General features: G+C 43.6%; 1 protein-coding gene across 1 annotated transcript in view; it reads right to left on the bottom strand.

The window, feature by feature from the left end:
• Positions 1-25,464, bottom strand: part of LOC140159298 (vitamin K-dependent gamma-carboxylase-like) — a 64,423-nt gene extending 38,959 nt beyond the window's left edge. Inside the window, exons 1-4 of the mRNA XM_072182722.1 lie at positions 25,295-25,464; positions 22,095-22,363; positions 20,852-21,007; positions 8,919-9,084 (exon numbers count right to left, since the gene is read on the bottom strand). Of these exons, the coding sequence (XP_072038823.1) occupies positions 8,919-9,084; positions 20,852-21,007; positions 22,095-22,329 (557 nt within the window). The 5' untranslated portion in view covers positions 22,330-22,363; positions 25,295-25,464. The remainder of the gene's footprint in view (positions 1-8,918; positions 9,085-20,851; positions 21,008-22,094; positions 22,364-25,294) is intronic.
• Between the last annotated feature and the right edge of the window lie 1,215 nt (positions 25,465-26,679).

Genomic DNA, 26,679 nt, shown 5'->3' with positions numbered 1-26,679 from the left:
ATCATGAGGTTTTAAATCTTACCAGCATCTATTAGCATCCATCCATGTAAGCTGAAACCCTAATAAGCCATACAAGTAGGAATGATTGTTCCAAGCCCCCTTATATATTCAACCTTACTATGGCTCTGACTCGGCATCATGAGGTTTTAAATCTTACCAGCATCTATTAGCATCCAACCATGTGAGCTGAAACCCTAATAAGCCATACAAGTAGGAATGATTGTTCCAAGCCCCCTTATATATTCAACCTTACTATGGCTCGATTCGGCATCATGAGGTTTTAAATCTTACCAGCATCTGTTAGCATCCATCCATGTGAGCTGAAACCCTAATAAGCCATACAAGTAGGAATGATTGTTCCAAGCCCACTTATATATTCAACCTTACTATGGCTCTGATTCGCATCATGAGGTTTTAAATCTTACCAGCATCTATTAGCATCCATCCATGTAAGCTGAAACCCTAATAAGCCATTCAAGTAGGAATGATTGTTCCAAGCCCCCTTACATATTCAACCTTACTATGGCTCTGACTCGGCATCATGAGGTTTTAAATCTTACCAGCATCTATTAGCATCCATCCATGTGAGCTGAAACCCTAATAAGCCATACAAGTAGGAATGATTGTTCCAAGCCCCCTTACATATTCAACCTTACTATGGCTCTGACTCGGCATCATGAGGTTTTAAATCTTACCAGCATCTATTAGCATCCAACCATGTGAGCTGAAACCCTAATAAGCCATACAAGTAGGAATGATTGTTCCAAGCCCCTTATATATTCAACCTTACTATGGCTCCGATTCGGCATCATGAGGTTTTAAATCTTACCAGCATCTGTTAGCATCCATCCATGTGAGCTGAAACCCTAATAAGCCATACAAGTAGGAATGATTGTTCCAAGCCCCCTTATATATTCAACCTTACTATGGCTCTGATTCGGCATCATGAGGTTTTAAATCTTACCAGCATCTATTAGCATCCATCCATGTAAGCTGAAACCCTAATAAGCCATTCAAGTAGGAATGATTGTTCCAAGCCCCCTTACATATTCAACCTTACTATGGCTCTGACTCGGCATCATGAGGTTTTAAATCTTACCAGCATCTATTAGCATCCATCCATGTGAGCTGAAACCCTAATAAGCCATACAAGTAGGAATGATTGTTCCAAGCCCCTTACATATTCAACCTTACTATGGCTCTGACTCGGCATCATGAGGTTTTAAATCTTACCAGCATCTATTAGCATCCAACCATGTGAGCTGAAACCCTAATAAGCCATACAAGTAGGAATGATTGTTCCAAGCCCCCTTATATATTCAACCTTACTATGGCTCTGACTCGGCATCATGAGGTTTTAAATCTTACCAGCATCTATTAGCATCCAACCATGTGAGCTGAAACCCTAATAAGCCATACAAGTAGGAATGATTGTTCCAAGCCCCTTACATATTCAACCTTACTATGGCTCTGACTCGGCATCATGAGGTTTTAAATCTTACCAGCATCTATTAGCATCCAACCATGTGAGCTGAAACCCTAATAAGCCATACAAGTAGGAATGATTGTTCCAAGCCCCCTTACATATTCAACCTTACTATGGCTCTGATTCGGCATCATGAGGTTTTAAATCTTACCAGCATCTGTTAGCATCCATCCATGTGAGCTGAAACCCTAATAAGCCATACAAGTAGGAATGATTGTTCCAAGCCCCCTTACATATTCAACCTTACTATGGCTCTGACTCGGCATCATGAGGTTTTAAATCTTACCAGCATCTGTTAGCATCCATCCATGTAAGCTGAAACCCTAATAAGCCATACAAGTAGGAATGATTGTTCCAAGCCCCCTTACATATTCAACCTTACTATGGCTCCGATTCGGCATCATGAGGTTTTAAATCTTACCAGCATCTATTAGCATCCAACCATGTGAGCTGAAACCCTAATAAGCCATACAAGTAGGAATGATTGTTCCAAGCCCCCTTATATATTCAACCTTACTATGGCTCTGACTCGGCATCATGAGGTTTTAAATCTTACCAGCATCTATTAGCATCCAACCATGTGAGCTGAAACCCTAATAAGCCATACAAGTAGGAATGATTGTTCCAAGCCCCCTTATATATTCAACCTTACTATGGCTCTGATTCGGCATCATGAGGTTTTAAATCTTACCAGCATCTATTAGCATCCAACCATGTAAGCTGAAACCCTAATAAGCCATACAAGTAGGAATGATTGTTCCAAGCCCCCTTATATATTCAACCTTACTATGGCTCTGATTCGGCATCATGAGGTTTTAAATCTTACCAGCATCTATTAGCATCCAACCATGTAAGCTGAAACCCTAATAAGCCATACAAGTAGGAATGATTGTTCCAAGCCCCCTTATATATTCAACCTTACTATGGCTCTGACTCGGCATCATGAGGTTTTAAATCTTACCAGCATCTATTAGCATCCAACCATGTAAGCTGAAACCCTAATAAGCCATACAAGTAGGAATGATTGTTCCAAGCCCCTTATATATTCAACCTTACTATGGCTCTGATTCGGCATCATGAGGTTTTAAATCTTACCAGCATCTATTAGCATCCAACCATGTGAGCTGAAACCCTAATAAGCCATACAAGTAGGAATGATTGTTCCAAGCCCCCTTACATATTCAACCTTACTATGGCTCTGACTCGGCATCATGAGGTTTTAAATCTTACCAGCATCTATTAGCATCCATCCATGTGAGCTGAAACCCTAATAAGCCATACAAGTAGGAATGATTGTTCCAAGCCCCCTTACATATTCAACCTTACTATGGCTCTGACTCGGCATCATGAGGTTTTAAATCTTACCAGCATCTATTAGCATCCATCCATGTGAGCTGAAACCCTAATAAGCCATACAAGTAGGAATGATTGTTCCAAGCCCCCTTACATATTCAACCTTACTATGGCTCTGACTCGGCATCATGAGGTTTTAAATCTTACCAGCATCTATTAGCATCCATCCATGTAAGCTGAAACCCTAATAAGCCATACAAGTAGGAATGATTGTTCCAAGCCCCCTTATATATTCAACCTTACTATGGCTCTGACTCGGCATCATGAGGTTTTAAATCTTACCAGCATCTATTAGCATCCAACCATGTGAGCTGAAACCCTAATAAGCCATACAAGTAGGAATGATTGTTCCAAGCCCCCTTATATATTCAACCTTACTATGGCTCCGATTCGGCATCATGAGGTTTTAAATCTTACCAGCATCTGTTAGCATCCATCCATGTGAGCTGAAACCCTAATAAGCCATACAAGTAGGAATGATTGTTCCAAGCCCCCTTATATATTCAACCTTACTATGGCTCTGATTCGGCATCATGAGGTTTTAAATCTTACCAGCATCTATTAGCATCCATCCATATGTAAGCTGAAACCCTAATAAGCCATTCAAGTAGGAATGATTGTTCCAAGCCCCCTTACATATTCAACCTTACTATGGCTCTGACTCGGCATCATGAGGTTTTAAATCTTACCAGCATCTATTAGCATCCATCCATGTGAGCTGAAACCCTAATAAGCCATACAAGTAGGAATGATTGTTCCAAGCCCCCTTACATATTCAACCTTACTATGGCTCTGACTCGGCATCATGAGGTTTTAAATCTTACCAGCATCTATTAGCATCCAACCATGTGAGCTGAAACCCTAATAAGCCATACAAGTAGGAATGATTGTTCCAAGCGCCTTATATATTCAACCTTACTATGGCTCTGACTCGGCATCATGAGGTTTTAAATCTTACCAGCATCTATTAGCATCCAACCATGTGAGCTGAAACCCTAATAAGCCATACAAGTAGGAATGATTGTTCCAAGCCCCCTTACATATTCAACCTTACTATGGCTCTGACTCGGCATCATGAGGTTTTAAATCTTACCAGCATCTATTAGCATCCAACCATGTGAGCTGAAACCCTAATAAGCCATACAAGTAGGAATGATTGTTCCAAGCCCCCTTACATATTCAACCTTACTATGGCTCTGACTCGGCATCATGAGGTTTTAAATCTTACCAGCATCTGTTAGCATCCATCCATGTGAGCTGAAACCCTAATAAGCCATACAAGTAGGAATGATTGTTCCAAGCCCCCTTACATATTCAACCTTACTATGGCTCTGACTCGGCATCATGAGGTTTTAAATCTTACCAGCATCTGTTAGCATCCATCCATGTAAGCTGAAACCCTAATAAGCCATACAAGTAGGAATGATTGTTCCAAGCCCCTTACATATTCAACCTTACTATGGCTCGATTCGGCATCATGAGGTTTTAAATCTTACCAGCATCTATTAGCATCCAACCATGTGAGCTGAAACCTAATAAGCCATACAAGTAGGAATGATTGTTCCAAGCCCCTTATATATTCAACCTTACTATGGCTCTGACTCGGCATCATGAGGTTTTAAATCTTACCAGCATCTATTAGCATCCAACCATGTGAGCTGAAACCCTAATAAGCCATACAAGTAGGAATGATTGTTCCAAGCCCCTTATATATTCAACCTTACTATGGCTCCGATTCGGCATCATGAGGTTTTAAATCTTACCAGCATCTATTAGCATCCAACCATGTAAGCTGAAACCCTAATAAGCCATACAAGTAGGAATGATTGTTCCAAGCCCCCTTACATATTCAACCTTACTATGGCTCTGATTCGGCATCATGAGGTTTTAAATCTTACCAGCATCTATTAGCATCCAACCATGTAAGCTGAAACCCTAATAAGCCATACAAGTAGGAATGATTGTTCCAAGCCCCCTTACATATTCAACCTTACTATGGCTCTGACTCGGCATCATGAGGTTTTAAATCTTACCAGCATCTATTAGCATCCAACCATGTAAGCTGAAACCCTAATAAGCCATACAAGTAGGAATGATTGTTCCAAGCCCCCTTACATATTCAACCTTACTATGGCTCTGACTCGGCATCATGAGGTTTTAAATCTTACCAGCATCTATTAGCATCCATCCATGTGAGCTGAAACCCTAATAAGCCATACAAGTAGGAATGATTGTTCCAAGCCCCCTTACATATTCAACCTTACTATGGCTCTGACTCGGCATCATGAGGTTTTAAATCTTTCCAGCATCTATTAGCATCCAACCATGTAAGCTGAAACCCTAATAAGCCATACAAGTAGGAATGATTGTTCCAAGCCCCCTTACATATTCAACCTTACTATGGCTCTGATTCGGCATCATGAGGTTTTAAATCTTACCAGCATCTATTAGCATCCAACCATGTGAGCTGAAACCCTAATAAGCCATACAAGTAGGAATGATTGTTCCAAGCCCCGTTACATATTCAACCTTACTATGGCTCTGACTCGGCATCATGAGGTTTTAAATCTTACCAGCATCTATTAGCATCCATCCATGTGAGCTGAAACCCTAATAAGCCATACAAGTAGGAATGATTGTTCCAAGCCCCTTACATATTCAACCTTACTATGGCTCTGACTCGGCATCATGAGGTTTTAAATCTTACCAGCATCTATTAGCATCCAACCATGTGAGCTGAAACCCTAATAAGCCATACAAGTAGGAATGATTGTTCCAAGCCCCCTTACATATTCAACCTTACTATGGCTCTGACTCGGCATCATGAGGTTTTAAATCTTACCAGCATCTATTAGCATCCATCCATGTGAGCTGAAACCCTAATAAGCCATACAAGTAGGAATGATTGTTCCAAGCCCCTTACATATTCAACCTTACTATGGCTCTGACTCGGCATCATGAGGTTTTAAATCTTACCAGCATCTATTAGCATCCATCCATGTGAGCTGAAACCCTAATAAGCCATTCAAGTAGGAATGATTGTTCCAAGCCCCCTTACATATTCAACCTTACTATGGCTCTGACTCGGCATCATGAGGTTTTAAATCTTACCAGCATCTATTAGCATCCAACCATGTAAGCTGAAACCCTAATAAGCCATACAAGTAGGAATGATTGTTCCAAGCCCCCTTACATATTCAACCTTACTATGGCTCTGACTCGGCATCATGAGGTTTTAAATCTTACCAGCATCTATTAGCATCCATCCATGTAAGCTGAAACCCTAATAAGCCATACAAGTAGGAATGATTGTTCCAAGCCCCCTTACATATTCAACCTTACTATGGCTCTGATTCGGCATCATGAGGTTTTAAATCTTACCAGCATCTATTAGCATCCAACCATGTGAGCTGAAACCCTAATAAGCCATACAAGTAGGAATGATTGTTCCAAGCCCTTACATATTCAACCTTACTATGGCTCTGACTCGGCATCATGAGGTTTTAAATCTTACCAGCATCTATTAGCATCCATCCATGTGAGCTGAAACCCTAATAAGCCATTCAAGTAGGAATGATTGTTCCAAGCCCCCTTACATATTCAACCTTACTATGGCTCTGATTCGGCATCATGAGGTTTTAAATCTTACCAGCATCTATTAGCATCCAACCATGTAAGCTGAAACCCTAATAAGCCATACAAGTAGGAATGATTGTTCCAAGCCCCCTTACATATTCAACCTTACTATGGCTCTGACTCGGCATCATGAGGTTTTAAATCTTACCAGCATCTATTAGCATCCATCCATGTGAGCTGAAACCCTAATAAGCCATTCAAGTAGGAATGATTGTTCCAAGCCCCCTTACATATTCAACCTTACTATGGCTCTGATTCGGCATCATGAGGTTTTAAATCTTACCAGCATCTATTAGCATCCAACCATGTGAGCTGAAACCCTAATAAGCCATACAAGTAGGAATGATTGTTCCAAGCCCCCTTACATATTGAACCTTACTATGGCTCTGATTAGGCATCATGAGGTTTTAAATCTTACCAGCATCTATTAGCATCCAACCATGTGAGCTGAAACCCTAATAAGCCATACAAGTAGGAATGATTGTTCCAAGCCCCCTTATATATTCAACCTTACTATGGCTCTGACTCGGCATCATGAGGTTTTAAATCTTACCAGCATCTATTAGCATCCATCCATGTGAGCTGAAACCCTAATAAGCCATACAAGTAGGAATGATTGTTCCAAGCCCCCTTACATATTCAACCTTACTATGGCTCTGACTCGGCATCATGAGGTTTTAAATCTTACCAGCATCTATTAGCATCCATCCATGTAAGCTGAAACCCTAATAAGCCATACAAGTAGGAATGATTGTTCCAAGCCCCCTTATATATTCAACCTTACTATGGCTCCGATTCGGCATCATGAGGTTTTAAATCTTACCAGCATCTGTTAGCATCCATCCATGTAAGCTGAAACCCTAATAAGCCATACAAGTAGGAATGATTGTTCCAAGCCCCCTTACATATTCAACCTTACTATGGCTCTGACTCGGCATCATGAGGTTTTAAATCTTACCAGCATCTATTAGCATCCAACCATGTAAGCTGAAACCCTAATAAGCCATACAAGTAGGAATGATTGTTCCAAGCCCCCTTACATATTCAACCTTACTATGGCTCTGATTCGGCATCATGAGGTTTTAAATCTTACCAGCATCTATTAGCATCCATCCATGTGAGCTGAAACCCTAATAAGCCATACAAGTAGGAATGATTGTTCCAAGCCCCCTTATATATTCAACCTTACTATGGCTCCGATTCGGCATCATGAGGTTTTAAATCTTACCAGCATCTATTAGCATCCATCCATGTGAGCTGAAACCCTAATAAGCCATACAAGTAGGAATGATTGTTCCAAGCCCCCTTATATATTCAACCTTACTATGGCTCTGATTCGGCATCATGAGGCTTTAAATCTTACCAGCATCTATTAGCATCCATCCATGTAAGCTGAAACCCTAATAAGCCATACAAGTAGGAATGATTGTTCCAAGCCCCCTTATATATTCAACCTTACTATGGCTCTGATTCGGCATCATGAGGATTTAAATCTTACCAGCATCTGTTAGCATCCATCCATGTAAGCTGAAACCCTAATAAGCCATACAAGTAGGAATGATTGTTCCAAGCCCCCTTACATATTCAACCTTACTATGGCTCTGATTCGGCATCATGAGGATTTAAATCTTACCAGCATCTGTTAGCATCCATCCATGTAAGCTGAAACCCTAATAAGCCATACAAGTAGGAATGATTGTTCCAAGCCCCCTTATATATTCAACCTTACTATGGCTCTGATTCGGCATCATGAGGTTTTAAATCTTACCAGCATCTGTTAGCATCCATCCATGTAAGCTGAAACCCTAATAAGCCATACAAGTAGGAATGATTGTTCCAAGCCCCCTTACATATTCAACCTTACTATGGCTCTGATTCGGCATCATGAGGATTTAAATCTTACCAGCATCTGTTAGCATCCATCCATGTAAGCTGAAACCCTAATAAGCCATACAAGTAGGAATGATTGTTCCAAGCCCCCTTATATATTCAACCTTACTATGGCTCTGACTCGGCATCATGAGGTTTTAAATCTTACCAGCATCTATTAGCATCCATCCATGTGAGCTGAAACCCTAATAAGCCATACAAGTAGGAATGATTGTTCCAAGCCCCCTTATATATTCAACCTTACTATGGCTCTGACTCGGCATCATGAGGTTTTAAATCTTACCAGCATCTGTTAGCATCCATCCATGTAAGCTGAAACCCTAATAAGCCATACAAGTAGGAATGATTGTTCCAAGCCCCCTTACATATTCAACCTTACTATGGCTCTGATTCGGCATCATGAGGATTTAAATCTTACCAGCATCTGTTAGCATCCATCCATGTAAGCTGAAACCCTAATAAGCCATACAAGTAGGAATGATTGTTCCAAGCCCCCTTACATATTCAACCTTACTATGGCTCCGATTCGGCATCATGAGGTTTTAAATCTTACCAGCATCTGTTAGCATCCAACCATGTAAGCTGAAACCCTAATAAGCCATACAAGTAGGAATGATTGTTCCAAGCCGACTTGTCCAAGAAAAATATATACCAATACGGAATGAAAAAAAGCGCACAACTATATCTGTAGAAAAGACCAAGGCAGATTCCTACAGCACCTGTTTGTAAAGAAATCAAATAAACAAATTATATAGCATTTGAAATGGATTCATTCATTCAAAATAAAGCTGTGGACAAAAATATGCATATCCTGATCTTGAAAGGCCCGTAATTAAAAAAACAAAACCAAAACACACATGTGCAACTTAACCATCTGAGCACTACCTGCCGATCTAACATTACCACTGATTGGTCAATTACATGATATCTTCACTTTAATCACCAATCAGAACGGAGCTTTGCAAATAATTCACCCCAATTTTTTTTTATGTGGTGAAATTATTTTAACAATGTTGCTGATGGGTCCAATTGATAATGAAAACTTCTTTTGGCCAATCAGCAGGTAGTTCTCATGGGGTTAAAGTGAATCTGTTGAGATATTCAAATATCACCACTATCTGTTATTTTTTACAGTCCATTACAGTGTAAATCTGTGAAGCTTTGTTTAACTACACTGTACCTGCCGATTGGCCAAAAAGAAGTTTTCATTATCGATTGGACCAATCAGCAACATTGTAAGAATAATTTCACCACACAAAAAATTGGAGTGAATTATCTGCAAAGCTCCATTCTGATTGGTGATTAAAGTGAAGATATCACATAATTGACCAATCAGAGGCAATGTTAGATCGACAGGTAGTCCTCAGGGGTTTTCTGACACGCTAAAATTACCAAATTTACCTTTAAATTTGCACTCATTTTAAGAACAAGAACTCCACTGACCTGCCAATTTTAATACCTGGGGTAAGGACGACCCTCAGTCCAAAAGGGTAGAGTGTGGTTCATGTACAAATGACCATATGGGGATGTGTCGCAAACATGGGTAGCATTTTCGGCCTTCTGGTATATCAATGACCCCTTTTTCTAGGCCAATTTTGGTATATATGAATGAGTCCTTTTTCCAAAATCCAAAATGTTCAAAATTTTTTTTCGGAAAATAGCCCAATTTTGCCTCAATCTAGCCAAAATTTGGGGGGAAATTTGTAAAAACTAAGACAATTTGGGTTCGGCTGAAAATAAATTTTGACTTATGGTATATCGATGGGTCCAAATTTATTGAAAAATTGGTATATTGATCGGTCCACTTTCAAATTCTCAGTGGCACACCCCTACCAAAACCAAACTTAAGTAGCCCTCTGGGGCAACAACCCACTCCCCCTTCTGTAGATGTGTCACAAAAATGTCTCTGGTAGACAAGAGATAAATATTAGCTTTAGAAGTCAAGATAACCATCAAAACTACAAATATTTATGCAGATTTGCCAGAAAATTTCAGTACCTTTTGAAATATCAAAGTAAGTGAGGGATCAACATATCATATGATAACAACATACCCCTAAAACTGGCAAATGCCTGTCACAGGAAATATGAGGAAGCTATTTTTTGCTACAAATATGTATACAAGGGCATCTGTCCAAACACAATCTTGACAAAGGATAATATATCTATATACACTGTCAATGTCAAAACTGCTATTTTACTACACCATACTGCACACTTCGCCGGCTGTATTCCATAGTGGCGTATAGTGATTTTTGGTCATTTTTTTGAAAATTGGCACATATGTTTTTAATGATGTTCTCTTTCATTTTTTCTAAGTCTCATCAGTCATAATTAGCTAATTAATTAGTAATTAATTAATTAAATGTATGATAGTTACAAAGTGACATTTTTTGTATTCCATAGTGGCGTATCGACCATACGCCACTTTTTATACACATTTTATAATTATGAAATATCGGCAAAAATGAAAAACATCGTATGTCATAGTGGCGTGACGCAGATCGGACCTATACGCCACTATGGAATACTGAACGACGAAAAGTAACGCCATAGGGATTACACGGCGACCGAGGTGGCGACGGTTAACGTAAGGTTAGGGTATTATGCGTTTTGTTCGCTTTTCCATAGTGACGTATAGTTTTATTGTCAGTTTGCCAGCAATAGTATGTATTTATTTCTTTTGAAAAACATATAACAATAAAATCTATTTAGTTTACTACAGAAATTTCACATCATTTACAAAATATAATGAATGTCTGATTTACACAACTCGATTTTAACTTGGCATTTCTTCAAACCCGATTTTCTCGAAAAGTTGTTTATTCGCGGCGCCCCACTATACGCCACTATGGAATACGGACGACGACTTGTACATTTATACAAGAGGTTGTGTAAAAGTATCGTATATATGTGACATGATCAAGGGAAATGAGTCGGATGTCGCTTATATTGATTTTGAGATACTGGCAATGGAAGGGTTAAAATTCTTTTGTTTTATATTGTTGTCAGTGATTAATAAATTTATGTAACTTTGCAAATAAAAGTCGTATCGACATGGGGTTTTCAGTTTCATCAAGCTGTAAATGTCCTCTTTAGCAACATATGTAAAACTCATTTTCGACCAGGGTCGACATGTGACTCATTCCCCTTGATCATGTCACATATTAGCATCTGAGACATATAATGTCTTTGCATGCTAACAATAGGCTTCAACATAAACAGTCCAAAGTTTTGAGATATTTTCTTAAAATATCACGAGTTATCTCACAAACTACTGAACCAATACTAGGCTTGTTTGTACTCATTTTAATGCATTTTTCATGCTGATTCCAAATATGGTCATGACAATTAACATTTCTGAAATGTTTGAATTTTTTTAACAAAATTTGAAACTTGTCGTCTGCAGCAACACCCATGTGGGGAGAGTTAAGATATGTATTGAAAGGTTATGAGCTAAGCATTTCTCTACTGAGATTTTGGAGCCAAAAGTGTTGCAAGCATTCATACACTATAGTATAATACAGCACTTGATAAAACAGATAGGCATTGTAAAACAATTGAAATAAAAGAGGACTTTATTATGATTAATCATCAATAATACTCAAACATATGTTTTATTATTAGAAATAGAGCTGTACAATTAGGCTATAAAAACAGTGGATTAAGGGGTACTACACCCATTGCATTTTTTTTTTTTTTTTTGAATAATTGTGAAAAAAAATGGACAAAGTGGTATGCAAAATGAAGGGGCAAATCTTCTCGTTCTGTTGGTGGCATCGGTATCAATGTAGCTTACATACTTTTAAAGGTAGAGGCCAAAAAGAGGTACATGACTGATGTACCTCTTTTTGGCTTCTACATTTTGCATACCACTTTGTCCAATTTTGTTTTCTCATTTCTTCACAAAATGCAAAAAAACGCATAAAGAATACAATGGGTGTAGTTACCCCCTTAAAGTTTCCCATCACATATGTTTTGTCGAGTAATGAGATGACTCTTTCATTATTCATTATTTCATACACTCCTATCTCTGAAGCCCCGGCAAAAAATAGTCCCAAACAGAAATGTTTGGTAGACTCATAACCGGTGCGATCTTACCTTTCCGATGTTGATTAAGTCATTTTGTCCCACATAAATGAATAAATAACAAAAACCCCCCGATCCCCCGGTGGACTCACCCAAAAGGTGACGTCACACCATATGATCGCCCCTTATCCGACTTGGGATCCCCTACCGGACCAAACTTGTAGGGGTGGCGGGGTCCGGGATAATCAACATCGAAAGGTAAGATCGCACGGTTATGAGTCTACCAAACATTTCTGTTTGGGACTAGACTCAGTACACCGGTCGATCTTACCGCTTCCGATGTTGATTAAGATACTTCTTGCATCAACATCTGAAAGATCGATCTAGCAAGTAACCGACGGATGGAGGTACAAGATTGGTCAGCATCTGATCAGGGATCGGGAGCGGGTAACGATGGTTTTCGCGAGGTCAGAAATATCTTCCCCAACGGTCGGGAAAACAAAAAGACCACGCGATCACAGACATAAACCTCCTTACTTAATAAGTTTGGTGGTTAAGAATAGCGACACTGGTTCTTACCATGCTGAGTATTCCGTATAGTCTGAAAACCTGGTACCCGTACACCACCGTATTATGATCGCCCGAACAATGTCCCGGTAAACCTCCCGCCCCGTCTCTGATTACTAACGTAAACGGAAGTATCGTAGAGAAGGGCGAAGGTGGCTTCCGGGACACCGCCTGCTAGATCTCCTCAAGGGACAACCGAACGGTATACCCAAGATGATGAGATAGCTCGTGTCGAGTGGGTCGTGGGACGCGAAACCTTCGCGATCCCCCGGACCCCACCAACACCTGGACCAGCCATTGCGACAGCGGCTGGACCGAAAGGCTCTGTAAGGGTGATGAATGCGGTCGTGAGTCCCTCGCAAGGCTTGTGTTCGGAAGAAATAGTGCTGCAGCGCCTTATCGGACACCCCAGCCTATCTTTGGCTTCAGCCGAACCTTGCCCAACCCTGGGGATTGGAGAGGGACGAATGTCGGTATGCACCGCGCCCGTTCAGTGAGTCACGAGAACAGAGCGCCCGAAACAGTGTCGCTCCAGTGTTTGTGAACACGGAAGCTAACCTCGAGACCGTGTGCAACTCAGCACCGCCGTCCCGAAGCCAACGCCAAACCGGAAAGCCATCTTGAGAGTTACGTATAGCGTCGCTTTTGACGGAAGGTCAAAAGGGTGACCCTTAAAGTAATCTAAGACTGTGTTGGGATCCCTTAGGAGGATCACTTTCCTTTTGGTAGACACTCGTTGAACATACCGTCGAGCGTGAGACTAATAAGGTAACCATCGGCTATGATAGTCTAATTCGCCTCGAAACCTCGGTGAATGGAGAGGACAGCTGACTTACAGCTGGCCCCAGTGGCCCGCTGAAGTCTTGCTTGGAACTTTTCTGTCAGAAACTCCGAACTAGCAGCACAGAGGCTCTAGCGGGAGAGCTATTTGTCTCATTGCACCAAGCGTAGTATGGAGCCAGACTCTGGCTATACGCACGGAGGGTAGACTTCCGTCAGCCCGGCGATGAGAAAAACAGCTTCTGATGAAAAGTATCCTCCGCTGCATGCGTTCCTGGTAAGGGCCATGCAGCTAACTGCAGGTGCTCTAGTGATAGACTGGGTACCTCCGCTCCGGGCATCCGGAGTAGATGTGGTACTGGGAGTGTCAGCGGCCTTGCCGCTAGCAGAATGACAATGCAGTCTTCCCACCCGATCTTGGCCACCACCCTCATGAGTAGTGAGATCGGAGGGACTGCATAAGCTGTCATCCCTCCCCAGTCTATGGACAGAGCGCCCACGGTGAATGCTTGGGGTCCGCGACCCTTGAGCAGTACACGGCAGTGGATGATTGCGATGAGATGCGAACAGATCTTTCGTGGGGTGGTACATCCCTTGAGGATCGTCTGAGCGACCCTGCGAGCAAGGGACCATTCTGCTGGTCCCGACACCCTTCCTCGTGACAGATTGTGCGCGAGGATGCTGGTGACGCCAGCGATGTGTATCGCTCTCATCGTAATCTGCCTGAACTTGCACCACCCTATCAGGTGTCGTGCATGCAGGCTCAATCGTGGTGGCCCGGAGTCCCCTTGTCTGTTGGGGTAGGCTACCACGGTTGTGTTATCCGTCAGGACAACGGTATGTGATTCCACGATCACCTCCTCGTAAGCGAGGGAGGTTGATGTGAAACTCTGTCTCTATGGCCCCCATAGGCCCGAGACGGAGTCTCCGTGGATGTGGACCCCCAGCCCCGTTTTGGCGCTATGGTCGTCACCACGTGACATACCGGGGTGCAGGAAACCTGACACCCTGGGTCAAATTGGGCTGATGGGTCCACCACCAGAGTTCCTCTCGCGCGATCTCCGACAACGGAACGCGAGGGATATTGGGTGACGAGTGGGCCTGCAAGCAGGCTAGAAGGTGTAGTTGGGTAAGCCTAACGTAGAAACGGCAGTACAGTACGAGGTCTACCATACTGGCCATTAGGCCTACCACCTTCATCCATGCCACAGCGGGTTTTGCCCGAGACTCGGCCAAGAGTCAGGCACACCGCACCATGTTCGTCACCCGCTCGGGTGAGAGCACCGCGAACCCCTCCGTGAGGGTGATCTGGGCCCCTACAAATAGTGGTGTCTGCGCCGGGACCACGCTGGACTTTTTGAGCTGATCAAAAATCCAGGGTCCCGCACCCACGGACTATCAACCCCATGAGACCCGTAGTCTTCAGTGGAGTGCGTCCGTATATGAGCCAAACGTCCAGGTAGCAACTGATGTTGACACCCCTGTGCTTCAGGTACGCTGCCACCGCTCTGACCAAGAGTGTTAAACACCCTGGGAGAGATGGACGGGCCGGATGGCCGGTATCAGAACTGGTAATTTTGATCCTGTACCTAGAAGCGCAGATGCCTCCGATCTTGAGAGGCGATTGGCATATGCAGATAGGCGTCCGAGAGATCTAGCGATGCTGTTCCCATACCCCTGATGGGGCAGGCTAGCACCGAGGCGAGAGTCCCCATTCTGAACCTCTTGGGCCTGAAGAACGTGTTCAACAGCCTGCGGTTCCGGATGGGGCTCCCGTCGCCGGTCTTCCGCCAATGGCTCCAAGATCACCCGTAGAACGGGGGTAGACCGGGACAATCGCCCGCTTGTGGAGAAGCTGTGTGATCCCTGTCAGTAGTACCCGGACGCTGGGGGCCGTCTGACGGCACTACTGTGGACCTCTGAAATGTGCAGACGAATGTGGGGAGACTGGGTTGCCAGTCTGTAACCCCCACTCACCACTGACCATACCCAGGCGCTCAAAGAGATGGTTTCCCACCTCTGGGTGAAAGTCATAAGCGGTCGTCCACTGGGAGATCCCCCTGTGGAAAAACCGCTGAGCCCCCCAGGAATGCTCTGCCTAGCTTCCCTTGGAAGAGCGCTTGCTCTTCTTCGGGCTTGCCAGCTGTTCCTGTGCTACCCTTGCGCCTCCCAGAAATGGGTGCTGCAGAGGTAGTGGGCTCGGGTACTGTTGGTGGTGCACGGCCTGCTGAAGTCGGAGCTCCTACCCATGGTAAGGGCAGTTTCCGACTTCTTCAGAGTGCTCCGTTGGTAGCTTCTTTGCACGGTCCTCCACCGTAGCGCAGAAGCATCCAAAGAGAAAAAGGACCCTGCCTTTCCATCGCGCTGAGCGATTGGAGTGGCAGGCCCCTCCCCCCGGCGCTGAGTGGACACCCTATGGGCTAGGCCCATGGAGCTCTCGTTGAGGCTAGCTGTTAGCACCGCTAATAGGCTCACCTCGCGGAAGAGCTCAGATGTTGTCTGAGCGTCGCTGACGACATCTGGGTCCCTCTCGGATCCCCTCAGGTAGGTCCCGTGGTCCTCCGCGTTACACGCAGAGGAAGCGTGCAAGCACGCGGCGTCATAGCCCTACTGAGCTCGACAGCCCTACGATATCTACCCGTGAGGTTTGCGGGAATGAGAGTGCAGGCGCCCCTGTGAGGAAGCAGCAGCTGAGCATCCTACTGAAAGGATCCCTGGTCCTCCTCCATGGACTCCCCTTAGGGGGTGTCCGGAGGAAGATCAGTGCTGTTGCTCCCTCGCGGGGCAGCGGGGAAGGAGATTGTAGTGATGTCACTACCGGACTCAGCTTCCGACTCCTTTCCCTCGCCCACAGTATCCGTATCATGCTCCGATGATGACGGTAACTGAGGACGGGCATCTGAAAGCGGGTAAGAAGGCATAACCACTGTGTGGCTCGCCGACTACCTGCCAGCAGAAGAGGGAGTACTCCCGCAAGACCCTGAGGTATCCGCCATGGCACCACTGGGTCCGCATGCTCTCGCAGCCGTCGCCCTAGCGCTAGCAGCCCGGGGCCGACCCTGCTCAAGAGCAGGGGTAGCCCCATGCCGGCTGGCCTGGTCAACAGCTGATGTTGGTACTGCGTGGCCATCGCTGGCGACACTTGCCACGGTGCTAGGCCGTGGAAGAAAAACCCTGCGGCGGGTACCACGGGCATACCCAGCCGGCAGCTGACCCTGAAAGGATCCGCCACCAGGGTAACCCCATGGTACTGCAGTACCAGCACCGCCCCCCTTGTTGCCACAGAGACTGTGGCGACTAAGGCGGTGCTGCGGTACGGTGCGGTATCAGCGTGGGTACCCGTGAGGGTTCCCAACTGTGGACCGCTGTACCCTCGCCACACTGCGTTCCCTGTTTGGGGATCAAGCTGTGTGCTGGCGTGGCGGCGCGCGTACTAGCATGGGTACCCGTGAGGGTTCCGGCTGTGTACCGCTGTATGCGTGGTTCCAGCGTAGGTGCCCGTGAGGGCTCCGGCTGTGTACCACTGTACCCATGCCTCACCGCGCCCCGCAAGGGGATCAAGCCGTGTGTATGGGTACCCGCTATACCGGCTGTCCCTTGGCTAGAGGGAGCTTGCCTAGTACCACGGGTAGCTGAGCTGCATACCCCGATCAATCACCTCGCCACCTGAATAGGCAGCGCCAATCAATGGAGCTATGCCCTGTTGATTTGACAGTGATCGATCAAGAGAGGGTAATTGACCCATTGACGATAATGGATCACCCACGCTCCGCTGGCTCTCGAGGACATAAGTGGGTTGTTGATCAGCTAGGCTGTTCAAGCTACTTACTGTACCCTCTAGAGCTTCGCCCAAGGTCGCTGTGTGTGGCGGACCACTCACGGCAGCTATGGGCGGGTGCATAGCGGCTACCACTGAAGTCAAGCCGTAGCTCATCTTTGTAGCTGCCACCGAATGCACCTGGGTCGCTGTCCCGTGAGAGACTGCGAGCCCAACCCCTGAATAATCGCCAGCCAGTCCCTGTGGACAGCCAGCAGCTATTCTAGGGCCCAGGGTATCACTCGGCGGTCCCGCCATGGAACGCTGCCGAGTGACAACCCCAGTTGGTGCTGCTAAGACTACACCCACAGCGTTAGCCGCGGCATCGTCTCTGCTGAACCCATGCATGCTAGGGTTCAACCCAGGCAAGCCCGGGGTACCCTTGAATGCTGCCCGTCGCTGGCTACTACTGTGGCTGTTTGAGCCCGTAGATATGCCTGCAACAGACGGGTGTCCTCCTGCTAAAAACCCGTGAGGATTTTCGCTAGAGGACTGGTATCCTCCTGCTACAAAACCCGCTAGGGTTTTCGCTGGTGGTTACCGCTCTGCTGCCTGCTACTTTGCTCCGACGTATAGTCAGTGCTTTCGCTGGCTGCTGAGCCTTTGGACGCGCTTAGCAGTCCCCAAAGGAACCGCCTGCTTGTCCGGGGACCGGAGCCCCCCTAAACCAGACCTGCCATGACCCATAGGGGCGGTCACAGCAGAATCTACCGATCGACTGGTATCCTCCTGCTGCAAAACCCGCTAGGGTTTTCGCTGGTGGTTACCGCTCTGCTGCCTGCTACTTTGCGCGGACGTATAGTCAGTGCTTTCGCTGGCTGCTGAGCCTTTGGACGCCGCTTAGCAGTCCCGAAGGAACCGCCTGCTTGTCCGGGGACCGGAGCCCCTTAAGCAGACCTGCCATGACCCATAGGGGCTGTCACAGCAGAATCCACCGTGTCGACCTTACCAGTGCCCTTGGTAGTTTTCTTCTTCGTCTTATGGCGATGGACGGAGCCTATCCCAATCGTCAAGCTGGAACTCGGAGAGTCCTAAGCAAAAGAAAGACATCTAGAAGATCGTGAGCACTCCCTGTGGGTGAAACAGAGCGGGTGTGGGTCCCGCTCCGTCACCAGGGAAGGGCAAGCCCGACAGAGCCGAGGCGAAGCGAGGAGAAAAGGGAGGGGGCCCTACCCCCCCCCCCCCAACACGCGACTCAAGCCCAGTAAGCAAACCTGAGCACGGAGGCTGGTCGCTAACGTTAGTGGTAAAGTAAGGACTGGCTAACTTGTCAGACGGGTCCCTACCAATCCCCACCGTATGAATATCTGATTAACTCGTCTTATCGGACGGTAATGAAGACATAACGATAGAGTAATCACCCTAACATAGCAACAATAACCTACCGTACATGAAATACAATGTGTATATACAAACATCTATTGTAACTTACAGGCTGCAATGGTTGTTTTACGTGGGAAACAAAATGAATGGCGTCAACGAGCGGCCATTTTGAATTGCTCGTGTGTCCCGTGATACAAACGGAGGCACGATATGTAGCTAAGTTTTGGATCGCTTTTTGTCACTTTTTCGCCAGAAAATGCCGTCAAAACTATCCTCAGCCGAACAATACCGGTTTGGTTTTACCTAAGGTGTGAAACTACAACCGTATATCTCGCCTTTTGGTCGAGAAATTGATACACAGTGCTATGAACAATCGATAGGCACGTCTGTGTCAGTCGGAGACCAAGGAGGATAAGGACGATCATATGGTGTGACGTCACCTTTTGGGTGAGTCCACCGGGGATCGGGGTTTTTGTTATTTATTCATTTATGTGGGACAAAATGACTATTGGTTTTTCCGCATCTCGGGATCGATGCAAGAAGTATCTTAATCAACATCGGAAACGGTAAGATCGACCGGTGTACTGAGTCTGCAATTTTTAAAGGCAAAAAACGAGATATAAAAAAACTAAAAGGCGAGATTCACCACAAATTTGCTTTAAAAACCGAGATTTCCCCAGAAAATTGCTGCCAAAAAAAGAAAAAGCCCTTAATATTAAAAATTAAACAAAACAAAATACTGCCCTCTTGGGTGTCCAAGCAGTCCAATGTATGTAAACATGTGACGATTCACGATGGAAGGATGAAAAACGTAAACCGTGTAACTCCACTTGAAACATCAGCCAACAGTAAAAGAGTAGCAAAGTGGGAGGAGAGATCTACCAATCACCCACCAACTTTGAGTATTCCTGTTGGCGGGGGGCTGCCGCCTGGTGCGGATGCGGGTTGGGTTGGATGGGGGTGCCTTAGTGGGTTAAGGTCTGGTGTGGGGGGATGTAAAGTCAACCTCAGCAGGTGGGGATGTCGGGGGAGCGCGGGTGTGGCCTGCGGTTGTGGGGCGGGCCGCGGGCGGTGGGTCGCCTGCTGTGTTGCCCTCGGCTGGGGCGGGCGTGCACGGCTGCTGGCTTGGTATAGTTAGCGATGGGGTGCTGAGGGGTGTGTGCAGCGCTGGCTGAGACACATTTAGTCTTGTGCCGTGGACACGCTAAGAAGAAGAAGAAGAATTTCCACCTCAATATGTTGTTTACATAATAAATCCTTTCTCAGTTTTATAAATTTAACAATAAACTACTACAATTTAGTATTCAATTACCTTGACATGACATTTTAGAGACCAATTAAGCATTGAAACTACACACTGGTGAGTGCATAAAGCTTACTTGATGACATTAAACACCTTGTTTTATTGCTTGTAAAAGCGAATTGCGGCGAAAAAACCGAGATTGCGTTTTTTGCTGGGGCTTACCTATCTCAAAGCAGCTAATCACAAAATGAGTTTATGAAATAGCTTTTAAAGGCGTATTACTTGTTGCTCAAGAAATTAGACAAAATATTGCACTTGCGCTGATGTTGATGCGTCTAATGCACACCCCTTTGGAGCTCGTGCATTATACGCATCAACATCAGCGTGCATGCATTGTTTTGTCTAATTTCTCTCCCAACAAGTAATACGCATTCATTAACCTATAATTGACGCATTACATCATTATTGATGTAATGCCATGTCAAAACAGGGTTCAATGCCCATTGTTTACCCCCGGCACTACCTGCCGATCTAACATTGCCTCTGATTGGTCAATTATATGATATCTTCACTTTAATCACCAATCAGAATGGAACTATGCCAATAATTCACCAACATTGTTTTGCGTGGTGAAATTATTCTAACAATGTCGCTGATTGGTCCAATTGATAATGAAAACTTCTTTTTTGGCCAATGGGCAGGTAGTTCTCATGGGGTTAATAACTTACCACAAAACATAACAAGATAGACGAGATACATCCAGTCAACAGGGAGTGGTTCGAGACCACTGAAGAGAGGAAAGCGACACAGGACTTCATCGCTAAATCTGGAATCAACATTAGCCATGCCTCTCTCCTGGGGTATATCAACCATCATCAAGATACCTGAAAATCAGAGCAACGATGTAAACAAAAATTATGACATAGTCTCATGCATAGATACATATCGTCACTTGGCGGGAAAACCCTCATATGTACTTTTGGCCCTTGAACATGGATAAAGCCTTGTAGGTGTAGACTTTATATTGAAGAAGTTGCTTCATCCATGTTCAAGGGCCAGTACATGCAGGAAACACCTCATATTTACTTTTGGCCCTTGAAAATGGATAAAGCCTTGTAGGTGTAGACTTTCTATTGAATGGTTTGCTTCATCCATGTTCAAGGGCAAAAAGTACATATGAGGTTTTTCCCGCCCATTGACGATATACAACCACCCTCCATTTCAGTCTATTATCTTAACTTGTTCTTTTCTTTTAAAGGTCATCATGCTTACAATATAAGTGGTTTAAAGCCTTTTTTTACTTGGTTTACCTGAGCTTAGTCATATTAAGACATACTCCATAAAAATGCTACCCCCCCCCCCCCATTAAATCCACGTCCATCATTCTATTCAACCAAAATGTTTACCAACTGCTGAAATTTCCAGTGCCCTCTTAAAGCTTACAACTACCAGGCCCGTACACAGGATTTCATTTGGGGGGTGCTGATTTTGAAAAAGTGGACTTTTTTCCAGGAGGGGCAACTTTGTGAAAAGTGGACAAAATGTTGACCTTTTTTGTCCAAAAAAGCGTAAAAACCTGATTTTTTTGCTCACTAAGCTTGCAAATTCTGAAATTTTGGGACTTTTTGTATACTTTTCCAAATTTCTTTTGGGGGGGGTGCATCTCACCCCCCTGCGTACGGGCCTAACAACTACATAGCAAACCTGAAAGTGAACCAGTAGTCAGTGATCCTACTATTTCTACTGTAACATAGTCATTTTGGCGTGATTTGTAAGCGTTTATTTTAAACTAACATTTTTGGGGACTTATTGTTGTACAAAAGACCTCTAATAAACAACCCCTCTTTGAAAAATGTCAATACCCACAGCACATTTAATAAAGTAAATATGGCAAGCATATTTCAGTACAAAATGACCAGGTACCCAGCATTACACAGCAACCATATGGCATAATACAGGTATTATACATACCAAAGAGTATTCTAGTCACCGCCAGACCTGCCGGGTCTCTCGGCTCATTAAGAAGTCTCACTAACGATGTCCAACCAGTAATGGCTAGTGGATCAAATCCAAGAAGCGATTTCAATCTTCCGTCCCCTTCCTTTCTCCTTGTATCCATTTTGTCTGTACGTGATTCTTCTTTCAAATCACCATGGTTACCAGTCTTAACATCTGCCGTTTGTCGCCGCCTCATCTCTAGCTTCATTCAATTCCACACTGTGCTACTTTGAAAATGTCGTCTGCAAAATAATAAAACAAAAATACATTGTATGGAACATGTGTTATCACAGCACATGCTATGCAGGGTTGATAAAGCTTTCAGCCCAAATCACAGGTAAAATAATCGAAAAGCTGGTCCCATTTTTGTCTTAAATATTGGTTCCTATCGGACATTATATGAATAGTAGTGCCGGGAGCCAATTTTGAAAATGTGCGCTTTTTTCTCTTATAACCATTTGTTTTATGAGACAGGAAATCATGTACAAAAGGGCTGGGAACTTTTCCAAAAGTCACCCAATTGGACTGCCAAATTGCAGGTTTGGCAACCCTGATGCTATGCATGTGAAAGGAAGTGGAGTAAATGTACCCTCTATTCACATAATTATATGAAATTGTTTTTAGCATTTCAATTACTGGATACAATAAACCTAATTCCAGAAATTTTAAGTACCATTCAATATTATACCAATATGTACATCTGCTAAGTTCAGCTTAATTCACAGCCATTCAATATATACTGGTATAGGAGAAATTGGTGTGGTTAAACCCCGGGTTAAACATGAGGGTATAACAACAACATGTAATTATCTTAAAAGTTAGTTATTTACATTACATCATATTTCCCCAGGGTAGAGTTTTACAAAACCATTTAATTCTAAAGCATAAACATGAAGCACAATTAAAGCCATTATGTATGATTTTGGTCAAATTTTAATTTTGTTATTCCTTGACAAAAAAAACTGATTACATAAGGCCGCCGTAAAAAATGAAACATGTTTAGCATCCCCTCCCACTTCCTTTCTTGAAGATTCTTAAATTTTCATGCTAGTAGGTTGTGGGTGGGTGTATTGAAGAAGACAATCAGTGTGGAACACACTACCATTCATCTTGAGTTTTTTAAGTAGTCTCAGTCATTGATTCATTCATTTGCATGTGAATGAATGGAGGATGAAGGCCTATAAACTACAAGTGCAATCATTCATAGGGCATATTACAGACATGTCTTTATTGTATAACAAGGAGTGTTATGTCACCAAGCAAGATGATTTGTGCCACAAAAACCTTTAAAAACCAAAAAAAAAAGCTCAGTTTTGAAAGCATGAAAAAAGGGGCAGCAGTTCAGTCAGAAACAATGAATCTAACAATGCCACACTGGGCTAGTCCAGTTGAAATCCATATACCCCATATGGGAGACATGACCTTAATCCGGGGACACACTCAACTTAAATTTTGGTAGGGTGAGCTTTGGGAACTAAGAACTGCTTTATGGGCAAAATAGGAGCTTGATGAACTGAAGCTTGCAGAGCTAAAAAATTTTTCTTCTAAATTTGAGCGTAAGAACTACAATTGTCAGAGTTTGAGGCTCAAAGAACTGGAGCATGATTCAAATGTAGGTCTTAAGGAACTCCCGGGGATCCTAAAAAAGGGACCCTTGAACGCCGCACATACCCGTAACACCTTTACATGTGAGTGACCCCTCCTCCACCCGGGCCTTAAACTTCCACACAGGGAGTGTGAACTTCAAATGGGGTCACTGAAGGGCAGGGGGACTCAGATTAAGGTCATGTCTTCCATAGGTGGTGAATTTCAACACTGACCCAGGTGGATGTGAGTTCATAAGAGCAATGTCGGGGATTATAGATCACAATTTTTCAATCAATGTGGAGAGATGAGGTCCGACCAACAGCCATTATCACGAATGGTTCATGTTCAACTAATTCCAGCAGACGGTCTGTGGTTAGTAAGGAATCGTCTTTGACCATGCGCTGATCTGGCTGGTCAGGAAGATATTTAATATCCCGAATTTATAATATGCCTACCAGTTCCATTGTATAACCGATTGCTAGAGAATGTGTGTTACCATGTTTAATAAATTTGTATTTATCGTATAATAAAATGTGGCTAAATGTATAATGTGTACATAGTGTGTGGATCACACAAATAATAATCTTCTACGGACTTGGCTACTAAGCATGTCGGGAAGGATATTGACCTATGTCAGTTATCATGTTAGAGATGAGGTCCGACCAAATGCTTGTGTCATACTTTTGTCGCTGAGCGGCGTGACGCACGCGCATTGCAGACAAACGGACACAATCAAAGCTTGTCATTGGTTAATACATGTACGTCTTGCCTGTTGCCGCTTGCCATGGAGTATGACGGGGCATTCACTGTGTGCGATCATGCGTGAGAGGCAATTCCCGATAATATATTAAGTTCACTGACTGACCCCTCCGCAGGCTGAAATAAATAATGCAAATATTTAATAATTCCAGCAAGTATTACATGGACCACTGTGTAAATTAATGTGCAATCAAAAACCCGGGCAAAAACCACCTGGCAAATATTGGCTTGAAATTTCACCCCTAAACAAGGGTAGACATGATATGGTATGTGTCGGTATGAGCGTCATTCAGTGATGATGATTGGCTATTCCTGGCACTGTTGAAGTGGGCTCTGACTTTTTTTTTTAATCTGGCTTGAAAATGGATCGGAAACCACTCGGTGCAATTGGCCATTAATTGGATAATTTACAAAAACTACCCTAGCGAGGATCATTCTTTAAAAAAACCACCCCTTCTTCTATTAAAATGAGAGTTTTGAGACCCAAATCGCGGTTTGCTTTTCAAAACCACTCTAAATCAGCCTTTTCTTTCACGCGGATGCTTACACTTATAATTCTAAATGCCCCCGGAGAATTAGCATTGTAGCGTCGAAGTTACTTTGGTCAAGCTATACTTAGTAGAAACAACCAATCGTGTTACCCACTAAATTCATGCTCCGATCATGCATTTCAGTGTGAAAACAAGCTCTTTTCACCATTATCTGACTATAGTACACTGCTGTGTGACCGTACATTGTTTAGTCAGACCATATGGTAAAGAAAACGATGGTCGGATGATGCAATTATAGAACGTCCGAAAATGAAATCAGATAAAATAGTAACTTACCAAAATATGAACAGTGTGGGTAATGGTATGAACATCTACAGTATAGCCCTAAAATATACACACAGTGAAGTGAGAGAGCAGGGAAAGCACAGCAGTCCGATGGGTCCACTATAAATATATAGTGATGTAAGTCTGCATTTCCTGGTTGATTGATCCACACTGAATGCAATCACAGACTGTGAACGATTATAATACCTGTTGTATGGTGATTGGTGAATCAAAGACCTTGAAGATCTACTCAGACCAATCATGCTAGATCCTAAAATCCTCTTTTTGAAGATAGGATTTATGCCTTGGGTCAATGCAGATGAATAGGTGCAATGAATCATGCAAAAAAAAAAGCCTTTATATTGTTTTTTGTACTCCTGTCTTGTCTCCATTTCAAAGGAATGGTATTGATCATGATAGGCTGGGAAAAAACACATTCTTTGTTCTACAAAGATTTTCCTGAAGTTGATTTTGAAGGGGGGGTACTCAGTACAAATGACCATACGGGGACGTGCTGCAAACATGGGTAGCATTTTCGGCTTTTTTGTATATCAATGACCCCTTTTTCAAGGCCAATTTTGGTATATGGATGATGAGTCCTTTTTTCAAAATTTTCAAAATTGTTTACTGAAAATAGCCCAATTTTACCTCGCTGTGTTCAAAATTTTTGAAATTTCCACAAAATCTGGAGCAGGGGTGTGATAGGCCTCAGACAAAACAAAATGAAAGTTACTAAAATGTTGAAAAACAGCACAAAATCAATTCAAAAATGCCAATTATGGGCTGAAAATAAAAGAAAACCCATAAATTTTGACAATAAAAAATAGCTGAAATCAGAGAAAAAAGCTGAACTCTCACACCCCTGCTTAAGGGAAGTTGTACAAATTAAGACAGTTTGTGTTAAATTTGGCCGAAAAGTTTTAATTTTGGTATATCGATTGGTCCAAATTTCTTCCACTTTCAAATTCTCAGCTGCACACCCCTACCCAAACTGAACTTGAGTACCCCCTCCTCCTGCTTTTTGTACTAGACCTGAAATTGAGAATGTTTTTAAGTGTCAAAGATTTATCTTTGGATTTAAAATAATCAATGAATCATTGGGCTAGCCTGCTTCTTTTGGTTCTCTCACTTCTCTGCTTCAAAGAGGTATAGTATGTTGTATAATTGAATACCTGAGTAGAAGAAGGGCCCAACTCCAATTTTTTACAAAAATGAGCTAGACCATAGACCCTGGAAATGGGTCTATGGCTAGACCCAGCATTCTATTGCCTGCAGACTGTTCATCCTTGTGTGTGAAGGCAGCACACCACTAAATCCTTCCGCATTTGGTGTAACCCTTGATAGTCCCGGTAAACATAGGTCAGTAGTGCAAACAAGTGGGTGTCCCTTGGGAGCAA

This window comes from Amphiura filiformis, chromosome 8 (genome assembly GCF_039555335.1).
Source record: "Amphiura filiformis chromosome 8, Afil_fr2py, whole genome shotgun sequence".
Lineage (NCBI taxonomy): Eukaryota > Metazoa > Echinodermata > Ophiuroidea > Amphilepidida > Amphiuridae > Amphiura > Amphiura filiformis.
This window is presented reverse-complemented; position numbering and strand designations above follow the sequence as displayed.